This window comes from Musa acuminata, chromosome BXJ2-7, assembly GCF_036884655.1.
Source record: "Musa acuminata AAA Group cultivar baxijiao chromosome BXJ2-7, Cavendish_Baxijiao_AAA, whole genome shotgun sequence".
Lineage (NCBI taxonomy): Eukaryota > Viridiplantae > Streptophyta > Magnoliopsida > Zingiberales > Musaceae > Musa > Musa acuminata.
This window is the reverse complement of record NC_088344.1, coordinates 2775157-2787181: the sequence shown is the minus strand read 5'-3', so window position 1 is coordinate 2787181 and position 12025 is coordinate 2775157. Positions and strand designations below refer to the sequence as shown.

Sequence of the window (12025 nt, the reverse complement as noted above, 5' to 3'; positions counted from 1 at the left end):
ATTTTTCAGATTTTTTAATTAAAATTTATAAATAAAATCTTTTATATATATATATATATATTTATATATATATATATATATATATATGTTTGCATGAAGAAAAGAAAACACAGACAAGTCGTTGAGGTGTTTGTCAGATAGTGCGCTCATTTTAAATATCAATCTCATGATCTTACGGTCAGAATTGCTTCGCTCGTAAGATCCAACGGCACAGATAAGTTTAAGCATCGAATCCTTCTCAACGGAACGCCTTGTTATGATCCTTAATTCTCTTTGCTTTCTCCCAAATCTGTCTCTTCTTCCTTTGGACAGGCGAGAGAAGAATTCGATTCGTAGTCGCTGTCGGAAACGCTTTAACTCCTTTCATCTGTCGATCTGGATGTCGATTGCTGTTCTTCCCCTTCGGTTTCTTCTCCCGATTTCTGGTAGCTCGGTCGTCTTTTGAGCTCGCATTAGGGTTTTGGCCTTGAGCCCTGGACTGGGGAGGGCGGGGTCGTAGAGGTAAGGAATTGACGGGAGCAGTGGAAGCAGGAGGGGAGGATGATTACGGAGAAGCCCGGTTGGGTTCGGCATGAGGGGATGCAGATCTTCTCCATTGACATCCAAGCCGGAGGGCTCAGGTTTGCGACTGGCGGAGGAGATCACAAGGTGGCTTTACGCTTTTTTCTTCTTTATTTTTCATGAATTTAGTCAGATTGCACTTTTTTTCGTGTCAAGTTCATGTCGTCGCTTCTAAGCTGGCTTTTGCTTGTGCCACTTTACTAAGGGCTTTGAAGTAGATCTAATTGCTCTCTGTTCGTCGTCGTGGATGTTTCTGAGTCGTTTTGCAGTAAATGATGTCTGTTCGTCTGTTGGAATTTTATGTGATCACTTCGAAGCTGATGTCTCTCTTTTGCCACCTTATTAAAGGGCTTGGGAGTAGATATAATTGTTCGTTTTTCTTTTTCTTCTTCTCGTTCTTCTGACGCTAACTAGTTTCAGGGGCAAAATGATATCTGTTTGTCTGTTTGAATGATCACTCTTGATAATTGATCTTCTTTAAGAATATAAGTTTGGAGGTTGATTTATAAGTACATTTCGAACGAAGGTAATATGATTAAGTAGTTTCATGTTTGAAATATTCGGAATTGTAATAATTATGGTGTATAATTTTGTACTCCATTAACATGTGAAAAAAAACCACTTCAAGATTCTCATTTGAGACAGCTTGATGGTTGCAAGGAGCAAATTGATCTAGCATCCATGTTTGTGTTTGGTAGATGTGCATCGGAGGCATGTATTCTTTGTTTTGAATGTGTGATTCATTGATTGGTGGTAAAAGTTATTGTTATACTAAATGAAATTATAGCTAGCAGTTCAATGATTTATAGTCTCTACTCTCTAGATCGATCATTTGTTTATATTTTTAATGAAAAGTTAAGTCTTGAAGTGACAGGAAATTTGCATCTAGTGATAGTACCACGAGTGTGTTTTGGACACTTGATAGATTCTAAACTTCTTCTGTTTCAACATAGGTTCGGATATGGAATATGAAATCAGTAGGGAGGGACTCTGAAAATGATGCTTCAACCTCAAGATTGCTGGCCACATTGCGTGATCACTTTGGATCAGTAAATTGTGTTAGGTGGGCTAAGCATGGTAGATTTGTTGCCTCTGGATCAGATGATCAGGTTATCCTTATTCATGAGAGAAAACCTGGGTCAGGTACAACTGAGTTTGGCAGTGGTGAGCCTCCGGACGTAGAAAACTGGAAAGTTACTATGACATTAAGGGGTCATACTGCAGATGTGGTAATTAAGTCATCCATTTTTTATATATCTCTCTTTCAGACTTGGCATGCTTCAATACATAATTAACTCTATCACACTAAATGATACATATCTAAAGGAGGAACTTTTTTTATGCTTGAAGTAGGTGGATCTTAATTGGTCTCCGGATGACTTAACATTGGCTAGTGGTAGTTTGGATAACACTATTCACATCTGGAACATCACTAATGGCATTTGCACTGCTGTACTGAGAGGGCATTCCAGTTTAGTCAAAGGGGTTACTTGGGATCCTATTGGTTCTTTTATAGCAAGCCAGTCGGATGACAAGACTGTCATCATATGGAGAACCAACGACTGGAGTTTGGCACATAGGACTGAAGGCCACTGGTCCAAATCGGTATGTTATATACTCTTTATTCTTCTACTCTCTATACTTCTATGTATTTTAAAAGACATTAATTTTTATTGGTCTGTTTCTTAGGAATTTTGCTTTTTTTCAGCTTGGCTCTACATTTTTCAGGCGACTTGGGTGGTCGCCTTGTGGCCATTTCATTACTACTACTCATGGCTTTCAAAAACCTAGACATTCAGCCCCTGTTCTGGAAAGAGGTGAATGGTCTGCTACCTTTGACTTTCTAGGCCATAATGCCCCCATTATTGTGGTAAAGTTTAACCACTCTATGTTCTGGAAGCAATTTTCTAATAGCCAAGAGGCAAATGCTGCACCTGTTGGATGGGCTAATGGAGCATCCAGGACTACAGCAAAAGAATGCCAACCATATAATGTAATTGCAATTGGAAGTCAGGATCGTACTATAACTGTATGGACAACGGCGAGTGCTCGCCCTCTATTTGTTGCTAAACACTTCTTTACACAAAGCGTTGTTGATTTATCATGGTAATACATTAGTTGTTAAGGATTTAAGCTTTTAATTTCTCTTGATGTGTAGTTCATGGTTTCCAACGTAAGCCACACATTTGCTGTAACAGGAGTCCAGATGGCTATGCACTTTTTGCTTGCTCTTTGGATGGGACAGTGGCCACTTTCCATTTTGAAGTGAAGGAGCTAGGGCACCGATTAACTGATGCTGAGCTGGATGAGATAAAGAGAAGCAGATATGGGGATGTCAGAGGAAGGCAAGCGAATGTAGCTGAAAGCCCTGCACAATTGTTGCTTGAAGCAGTATGTGCCAAGCAATCGGCAAACAGAAAGGGAACATCCAATGTTGAGCAAAATCAAATATCAGGAAAGGCTTCCATCGAGCCAGTGAATGCAATTAACAGTCAGTCAATTCACAAGGCTACTGAACCCCAAGTTAGAGATAGCAAGAAAAATGGAGAGGGCAGTGTGGATGATTTAAATAAAATTTCATCTGTTCGGTTATCAAGTCCACCAAAACAAAGAGAATATCGTCGTCCTGATGGGCGAAAAAGAATAATTCCTGAAGCAGTTGGAGTACCTGCACATAAGGAAAATCTCTCTGCAGCCCAGGCTCAACTAGTGGAATTCTCTTCCTTGGCCTTGGATCAAGCAAAGGGTGATCGTAATGCTGTTGCTGATGGAGTTAAAGAAACTTCCCTGAAGAGACCATTCAGTGGAAGTTATGATGCATATAGCTATCCTGACAAGTGTAACAACTGTGGATCTAAGGAGCGTTCTGGAATCACTGCAAGGGCTAATATTAATGAAAGCCTCATCATTGAGAAAGCACCGACTGTGTCAAACATTGATGCGAGGACAAATGTAGAACATATGGGCTCTATAGGCATGCCAAGTTCGTTGACATCATGTAATGCTCTTTCTATTCGGGTATTCAACAAGAAAGACTGTGAAGATAGTTTACCAATTTGCCTGGAGGCTAAGCCCATAGAACAATCTGTACATGATGTAATCGGTGTTGGTAATGCATTTTTTACAAAAGAAACTGAAATAAGATGCACAAAAGGATCTGAAACCCTTTGGTCTGATCGTATATCTGGAAAAGTAACTGTTTTAGCTGGAAATGCCAACTTTTGGGCTGTTGGTTGTGAAGATGGCTGCCTACAGGTACTCCAATAATTGTTACACAACTTAAAAGCTTGCTGAGATATTGAAACTTGTTATTTTATTAGTCATAGTTCAGTGAGAACCTATAAAGCACTAGTTTGATGTTTTTCCAACTCTTCGAATTTGTTTTATTTTGAGTTAAAAACACAAAATATATAGTTAGTATAGAAAAGGATGGCCTAATTCAAGGGGCTTCTGCCAACGCGGGGTCTAAGGAAAGTCAATCTATGCAACCTTGCCTTTGCTAGTAGGGGGTTGTTTCCGTGACTCAAAATTTTGGTGTTGGTCTATCATAAATCATAAAGGAGCATGATTTAGAACTTTGGATTGTAAAACATTTATTTCTGCAATCAAATGGTGCCTTTGGGTAAAAATGAGGTTCTCATCTCATATTATTTCATTTTGGCTTTTGGGTAGTCTTTTTAATTGAATAGGAGTTTGTAGCTTTGATATGGTTTGAACAAGAGTAAGTATGAATTATGACAAGCAGTATCATTTCGGTCTCCAGATGTTGGATTTTTTCTTGTTGGATTAGAAACTTGGATCAACTGGAATCAAGGATTCAGATATGCTCAAACAAGTACATATAGATCAATAAAAACTGACCTGACCAAGGATTGCTACTGAACTATAAAGTTGCTACCAACTGGTAATTAATTTGTGGTGATACTGGGTGGTATCAGTTTAGTATACTGGTACCACTTGCGGAAGCCCGTATTGGATTGAAAATTGAATTCTTGGTTGGAATAATTCATGATGAGGTCATTATAGCATGTTATAAAGATGTCTATACGGAATGTTATTCTTAATACTTGAACTACATGTGCAAGCTTTTCTTAAATGGCTATTATTCATAATACATGCATTTTCTATTTTTTTGGAGACACATTTGAAAGCCAAATAAATGTGAATGCTTATGGAGTTTTAGATTTGCTTAGAATATATAATACCCTTTTGGTTAGGCGATTTTGCTAATTGTCTAGATGTGGAAAATTACAAGTTTGAAAAAGGAAAGCACACTGCTCAAGGCCCTTGTCACGGCAGGATTTGGGAAGGGTCAAATATATTACTTATTTCAATGGACCAACACTACCATTGCAGGAAGGTTTGCCTTCAAAATTATGATTGTTGATAATTCGAATTAAAACTTTTATCTGTATCTTATAAGTATTTTAAGCTGTTGCAATAATAATGTCACCTACTCAACTGTTGTCATGGTCAATGTTTTATGCCATAAGCTAATTGTAGAAATAATAAAAGTAAAACAGGAAGAAAAGAAAGCCATGTCATCCTACTAAATCCTTTTCTAAAAAGTAGAACAAATTTAAGTGACAATGCTTATAAAGGTAGCATTTTTTTTATTATAAGATCTTACTCGGGTTAATAGTTTGTTTCTTTTGTGACTTGAAGGCATTTTAGCAATAAATCTGTCTTGTTTAGTGACTGCAAGGCATTTTAGTAAGATATCTGTTTCATTTAGTGCTTACCAACTACTGAACATTAATTTCAGAGTTAAGGTAATCAACATATTTTAAGCTTAAATTTGTTTTCAGAAAGAAGCTTATTGTTTTGAGCCATATCCACACAGTGATTTTCTTTCTTTATTTGACAAACATGTTATAATGCCCACTTATTGCTTCCACTCTAATTAGTTTGTACCTCGGAATGGAAATAAATATATCCTAACTTGTTTACTTACCAATCCTTTCCTTGTTTGGTCTCTCTCTAAATTAGCTATAATTTACAAAACCTCTTTCCTAGTTCTCTCTCTAGAGCTAAGGAATTAAATTTTGTTTTCTATTTGTGAATTTTTGCCAAAATTATAGAATTACGATGTCATCTGAACCCCTATGGTCTTTCTCATATCATCATTTATTTATTTATTTTTGAATTACAATTGTTTAACCATTTAGAAATAGGTTTTGTTAACTTTGGTGACATTTGCCTATTGATACAAGATAATTTTGTCGTTTTTTTATTTATGAAGCAAGGTCTAATAAATTAGGTGAAAGTTGAACAGTCTCAGACAAAATTTTGGCTTTGCCATTGGAAATTGGTTAGAGTCAGGTGGAATTTATTGTAGGATAGAATTGATTAATCTGGATTGCATAAAGCTGTTCTGGTTGACTCCTAAGTGGCATTGCCTTTGACGGAACTTTTCATGAGTCATTTTTTCAAAGAAGTAACTAACTTTATAAACTTTACATTGCTTGATTGGCTGTTTTCAGATGATTACTGCAGATCAATTTTTTTCCTTCTATTTTGTTGAGATCTTTTATAATTTTTTTCTTTCGGATTTGACCTGCTTTACCAACTGTGTCATGTATTGATCGCAGCCGACTATCCTTTGTACTAACTGAATGTCTAATTTTAAGATATATAGAAATGGCAAGCATTGCCTTTATTGGTACCATGCTGAACTTAATAATCATTCCATTCAGATGTAGACCTGGCAAAGTTAGTATCACCATAACAAAGTGCAATGTTTCAAATACCAGCTAGACTGGTATATACCAACTGATATTTATTGGTATATACCAACTTGTATATACCTGCGAAATATATAGTTCAGTACCTGTATATATAATTTTTTATTTTTATTATTTTATTCAATGTAATAGATGGTTTAGATCAGTATATCGCACAGTGTACCAATTTGTACCTGTCTAATAGGTTACTGAATTGGTACCGGACTGGTATTTAAATCCCTGATAAGGAGCTGATTTATCTTCACTATTCTGGAAATTAACTGCATTGAACAATCCAACATCTTCTTGCATCCATGTTTCAATCATTGAGAATATCCCATTTATCTTAGATAAATTCCCTAAAGGTGGTGCTTATTGTTCTTGTTTTATCTTACATTAGGTTATTGCTAGTTGTAAGTCTTGATGAACATTTATTTCCTATAGCTGTTTAGTCTTTTTTAAACAGCCTCTTTAAATATTTACTTAATAAATATTTAAAGGCAAGGGTGTGTACATTTACTCCACCCCACAGTGGTGGTAGTTTCGTGCATACACCTTTCTTTTTTTCCCTCTTGTTTAACTTATAAATAATGGTTTTACATTTTCTTTTGCAAGGTATATACTAGATGTGGAAGACGAGCTATGCCGGCCATGATGATGGGCTCTGCTGCAGTTTTTGTAGACTGTAATGAGTCTTGGAATTTACTCCTTGTTACAAGAAGAGGTTTGCTGTATGTCTGGGACCTTTTTAAGAGGACTTGCATTTTGCATGAGTCTTTAGCTTCTCTAGTTACTTCGAGGGAGGATTCTTCAACAAAAGATGCTGGTATAGTCTATAGAGTTTCAACTACATAATTTTGATTTGAAAAAATGGAAATAGTCCAGGCAGTCAATGATGCTCTTCAATTTTGCCTGATTTAAGTTGATATCTTGATATGTGCTTTCTCATGAGTCAGGTACCATAAGAGTTATATCCGCAAGATTCTCAAGAGCTGGTTCTCCCCTTGTTGTTCTTGCCACACGCCATGCCTTTCTGTTCGACATGAGCCTGATGTGCTGGTTAAGGATTGCTGATGATTGTTTTCCAGCTTCGAACTTTGCGAGTTCCTTTAACTTAAGTTCCATTCAGAGTGGTGAACTGGGTAAATTGCAGGTTGATGTTGGCAAGTTCATGGCAAGAAAGCCAAGTTGGACAAGGTATGCTGCATGTACATGCATCAATATCTATCTGCATTTTTTTTAATGAAATGTCCATGTGCATTTATAACAACAAGAAAGCATCATTAATTTTGTGCATTTGTAAGTGTGTTGTCTTTCAAGTTTGTCATATTTTATTTAGCTACCAACCTGCTAGGGAATTTTTTCGATGCACTTACAGGGTGACGGATGATGGGACACAGACACGTGCACATTTGGAAACACAGTTGGCATCATCGCTTGCCTTAAAATCACCTAATGAGTATCGTCAGTGCCTTCTCTCTTACATACGGTTTCTTGCAAGGTTAGTTCATTATTACTGTATTATCAAATTTTAAGTTCTGCTATGATGATGCTCTTATTAAGTGGTCATGTGTTTTTTTTGTCTTCATAGTTTACTGTTTTTTACAATGTAATTGAGTTTCCAGTGATATGGATAACTTGATTTTTGTCCTTTATGAGGACATTGTGAAAACTTGAAAGTGGCATACTAGCATTTAAATATATTCTAACTTTTCAATTTGATAAAAAGAATTTAGATAAACTGTAAATGCCTAATATACCTATGGTCATACTTAGTTCCTAATGCATGAATGTTATGCAATATCTGATAACAGATGGATTCAACTTAGTATTGTCTACAGCCATATGTTTACCTAGTTTTTCTGTGAGTACAAAACATGTATTAATAGGATTTAGTGTTTAAATTATAAAATAATTTAATATTTAATGTATATTTTTTTATGATCAATATGTAAGGAATCCCAAGGTGGATTCCCATCAGTCAAATTGATATTAGTAAATATTTATTCAGTTTAGTGGCCAGCAAAAGAACTCAAAGGAAAGGACATGACAAAAAAAAAAAAACAAACAATTTATGTTCACAAAATGTTATATAAGGGTCAGACCCCATATATTCTTTTTTCCAAATAGGTAAAATATATCACTCAACTAATGGCTGCTGAACTTGTACAAGTTAACAAAAAATCACCACAGTGGTGATTTGCCGTATACCTAGTGGTGGCTGAACTAGTGTCAGACCCTATAGGTATCCTGAGGATTTGGTGTATTAATATGTAAAATAATTCAAACTTCAAAGTGAATTTCCATTGGCCAGCATATAATAAAATATTAATTAAATCTGTCTATAAGACCAGCCAAAAAGTCCTCTGGAAAAAATAAAAAGGAAAAATTGAGACTCTGATACCATATTATTCTTTAGAGTATTGTCATGTCTTAGGTTCCACTACCTAGGGTCCAATGAATAAAAAAAAGGTTAAAAAACACACCCAAGTTTTATTAAATTTATCTCAATGCCATTATCGAGTTTCATATGTAAAATACAATCCTAGATGCATAATTGTCATTTACCGATGAGATTAGAGGTTCTGGGTCAGCTATTTCAGTGATCAGTGCCTCTGAGTTACCCCGTTGGCCATTTATCTTAGCAACATTCTCTTCTACTGATATATTATTTTTCAATCTTAACAAAAGATGACAACTCCACCCGCTATTTTCTTAAAACATTTTATGAATTTTCTTTTGCTCTACTGTTGCATGCCAAGCTGTTATTTGCATCATGGCATTATGGTAATCTTGGTGAGACTGATAACCACGTGATTTTGTTAAATGATCCTCAGAGCTTTTTATTGGTGGAAAAATGTGTATTGTCTCCTAGCACGGCAAGACCATGGCTATCAGAACCCAACCAGCCTGTTGGATCTAATAACTCATGAAATGTCTACTGGTATTGTTCTGTTCAAAGATTAGAGAAGCCAAAAAATGGGAGCAAACCAGCCAACCTGACCACTTTTTTAGAGGAGGCTAAAGACGAGCAGTGGTAAGGAAAAGGGGAAAGAGGAAGAGAGAGAAGAAAAAAGAACAAAAAAATGAACTGAAAAAGAAACAGAGAACAACAGAGTAGAAAATAGAAAAAAAGATTAAATAATATAATTTTAATATCTTTTATTAAGTATGCAATTTATCCTGTTGATGAACTGGTCTAACTGATGACCTAGCGAACCAAAGCTTAGTTGGGATGATGACCAAACAGTATTGGTAGCTATGAGTGGGACATGTGATGTAGAACCAAAAAAAAATGAAAAAAATAGTACAAAGGAGCTAGACTTTTGAGTGGGACCTGTAAGGGATCATGAAAGAGGCATGTGGAGAATTTCTGGAACATTCATTAACAAGAGACACCTGATGATGATCACCTAGTCTAGTGACACTGCCAATATCAATACCAATCACATCTTTTACTATATCCAGGTTCCCCATCTACAAATTTATAGGTTCTGCCCATGGAAAAAGTTAATGTCTAGGCTCTTTTGTAGTAGGCTATATATAAAAAATGATGATGCTAGTTCACAGCAGGATGTTTGAGCAGACAGAAGCGGTGATCCAAATGCAGTCTATGCAACTGTATATGGATGGGTTACACAACCTTTGCATAAGGCCGTGTCTTCATATGTGCATAACCATATATGTGAGATATGTGGCCATATAGAATTGATTGTATGATATGTCAGTGCATTTCGTTTATGTTTTCTCATGATCACTACAAATCTGATTACCATTATTTTGGTACCCAAATACATTGACCATGATAATCTTATACTAAGCATCGAATCTTCACCCACTTAGAGAAATTGGTTGCCAAATGTGTACATATGTCATCCCATGAATTCTTGATCGACAATAGCATATATGTGACAATAATTTAAACTTGGATGAAACTCATAGTAATATTTGTATATAGTGGTGCAAACCTGCAGTATCTATCTTATCCTGGTCATAAGTTTTCTTATCACATTCTCAATTTGGATAAGTTTTTTTTTCACTGATCAAGTTCATCTTAGGATAGGTCTCTTTATCCACATGTCTATCGAACCATATGTACTGGTTTTCATCTTCCATTTAGGGTGTTGGTTGCTTTTCACAGACTGTGTTCGCTTAATGTAGCATTCTTGGCAATATCTAGGCACAGTTTACAGAATGAGTAGTGAGATGAACATTGTCTTGTCTTGCAGAGAAGCTGATGAGTCTCGGCTGCGTGAAGTTTGTGAGAGTTTTCTTGGGCCTCCTACCGGAATGGCTGAAGTTACAGTTGTGGATTCAGAGAACCCAGAATGGGATCCTAATGTGCTTGTGAGATTTCTTTTAATTCATGATCATCTTCATTCTTATTTGTGGTTTAACTTACAGCAGAAAATGATTACTTATTTGATTTCACATTGTGCTTGGAATATTTGTCATTTGAAATCTTATGTTCAGTTAATTCCCATCAGTTTCAATTCATGCCTAATTGATCTTATGTCAGGCTTGTGTTGGGCTTGAGTTCATGAACATGAATATCCTCACTATTTAAGGTGGTTTACTATCACTTACACATTTAACAGAAGCACTTTATGCTATGCTCATCATTTGAAATTGAAATCACAGATCCAATAAAGGATTTGGTGTGTTATAGGGATTCAAGGAGATCCTTCTCTATTTTTGAACTTTAGGTCTCAGTCCTAGGTAAAATCCTGCAATGTTAAAACACAGTATGTGAAATGATTGGCCTTAAAAGATTGGTTGATGCAGGATACTATTAGATGAGATATTCTTTATTGCTATTTTACTGTTCAATATTGGCTCACTCACTTCAGAGTATAGCTTATTGAAGCCAAGAACCTAGTCAAGATTGCACTCCTCTCAAGCATCTAGGTTTCGTTGGTTGCCAGCTTCGCTTCTGAGACAATGTATCTATCGATGCCAATGTAATTGATGAAAGCATTATAAATGACAAGGAGTTACATTGATGTGATTTCAGTAGCAAAGATTTTCTACTGTATCTCGGCCTGCTGAGCCAATCTGATTCGTTAATTTTGTTCCTTTTACTATATACTTTCCTAATGGCTGATACTTTTGACTCGGATTTTATTGCAGGGAATGAAAAAGCACAAACTCCTCAGGGAAGATATACTTCCAGCCATGGCATCTAACAGGAAGGTCCAACGGTTGCTAAACGAGTTCATGGATCTTCTTTCCGAGTATGAAACTAGTGAAACTAATGCAGATCATATGGACGTTGTCCTACCAACAAATGATGCCAACTCATGAAGTTTTTTGCATTTGGAAGCATCATTTACCATGGCAGCACAGAATCAGTCGACTGTTTTTGTGGATCGTGTAGGATGATGAGGGACACTACTGATTTTGTCTTAATTCGCCTACTAGTTCTAACCATCATGTAGCAATTGGCAACTTATGTGCTACATAAAAGCCATAGTCAAATCCTTTCCTTCTTCCACTGTATCTTCTCATCTTATAGTGCAGTTTGTGAGCCTTCTGCCAATCATTTGAGTTGTTGGAGGAAACCAGTTAGGGTTTTCAGCTTCATCTTGATGTTTGGAAAAATGAAGACGAAGAACTTTCTTGGATTTTTAGATTGGTCGCAGTAATTCTGCCTTTTTACTTGCACACACCATGAGCTTTGAAAATATTCAATTAAGAAGTTTGCATCCAAGTATTATATTATGAGCATAATTTGTCAGATT

General features: G+C 36.1%; 1 protein-coding gene across 1 annotated transcript; it reads left to right on the top strand.

The window, feature by feature from the left end:
• Nucleotides 1-276: 276 nt before the first annotated feature.
• On the top strand, nt 277-11914 carry LOC135616623 (protein HIRA-like). The gene is made up of 10 exons (XM_065115993.1): nt 277-648; nt 1515-1790; nt 1915-2166; nt 2270-2667; nt 2760-3816; nt 6900-7110; nt 7241-7481; nt 7663-7785; nt 10514-10631; nt 11415-11914. The coding sequence occupies exons 1-10, from the start codon at nt 541-543 to the stop codon at nt 11586-11588; spliced, it is 2958 nt and encodes a 985-aa protein (XP_064972065.1). The 5' UTR covers nt 277-540; the 3' UTR covers nt 11589-11914.
• Nucleotides 11915-12025: the final 111 nt, after the last annotated feature.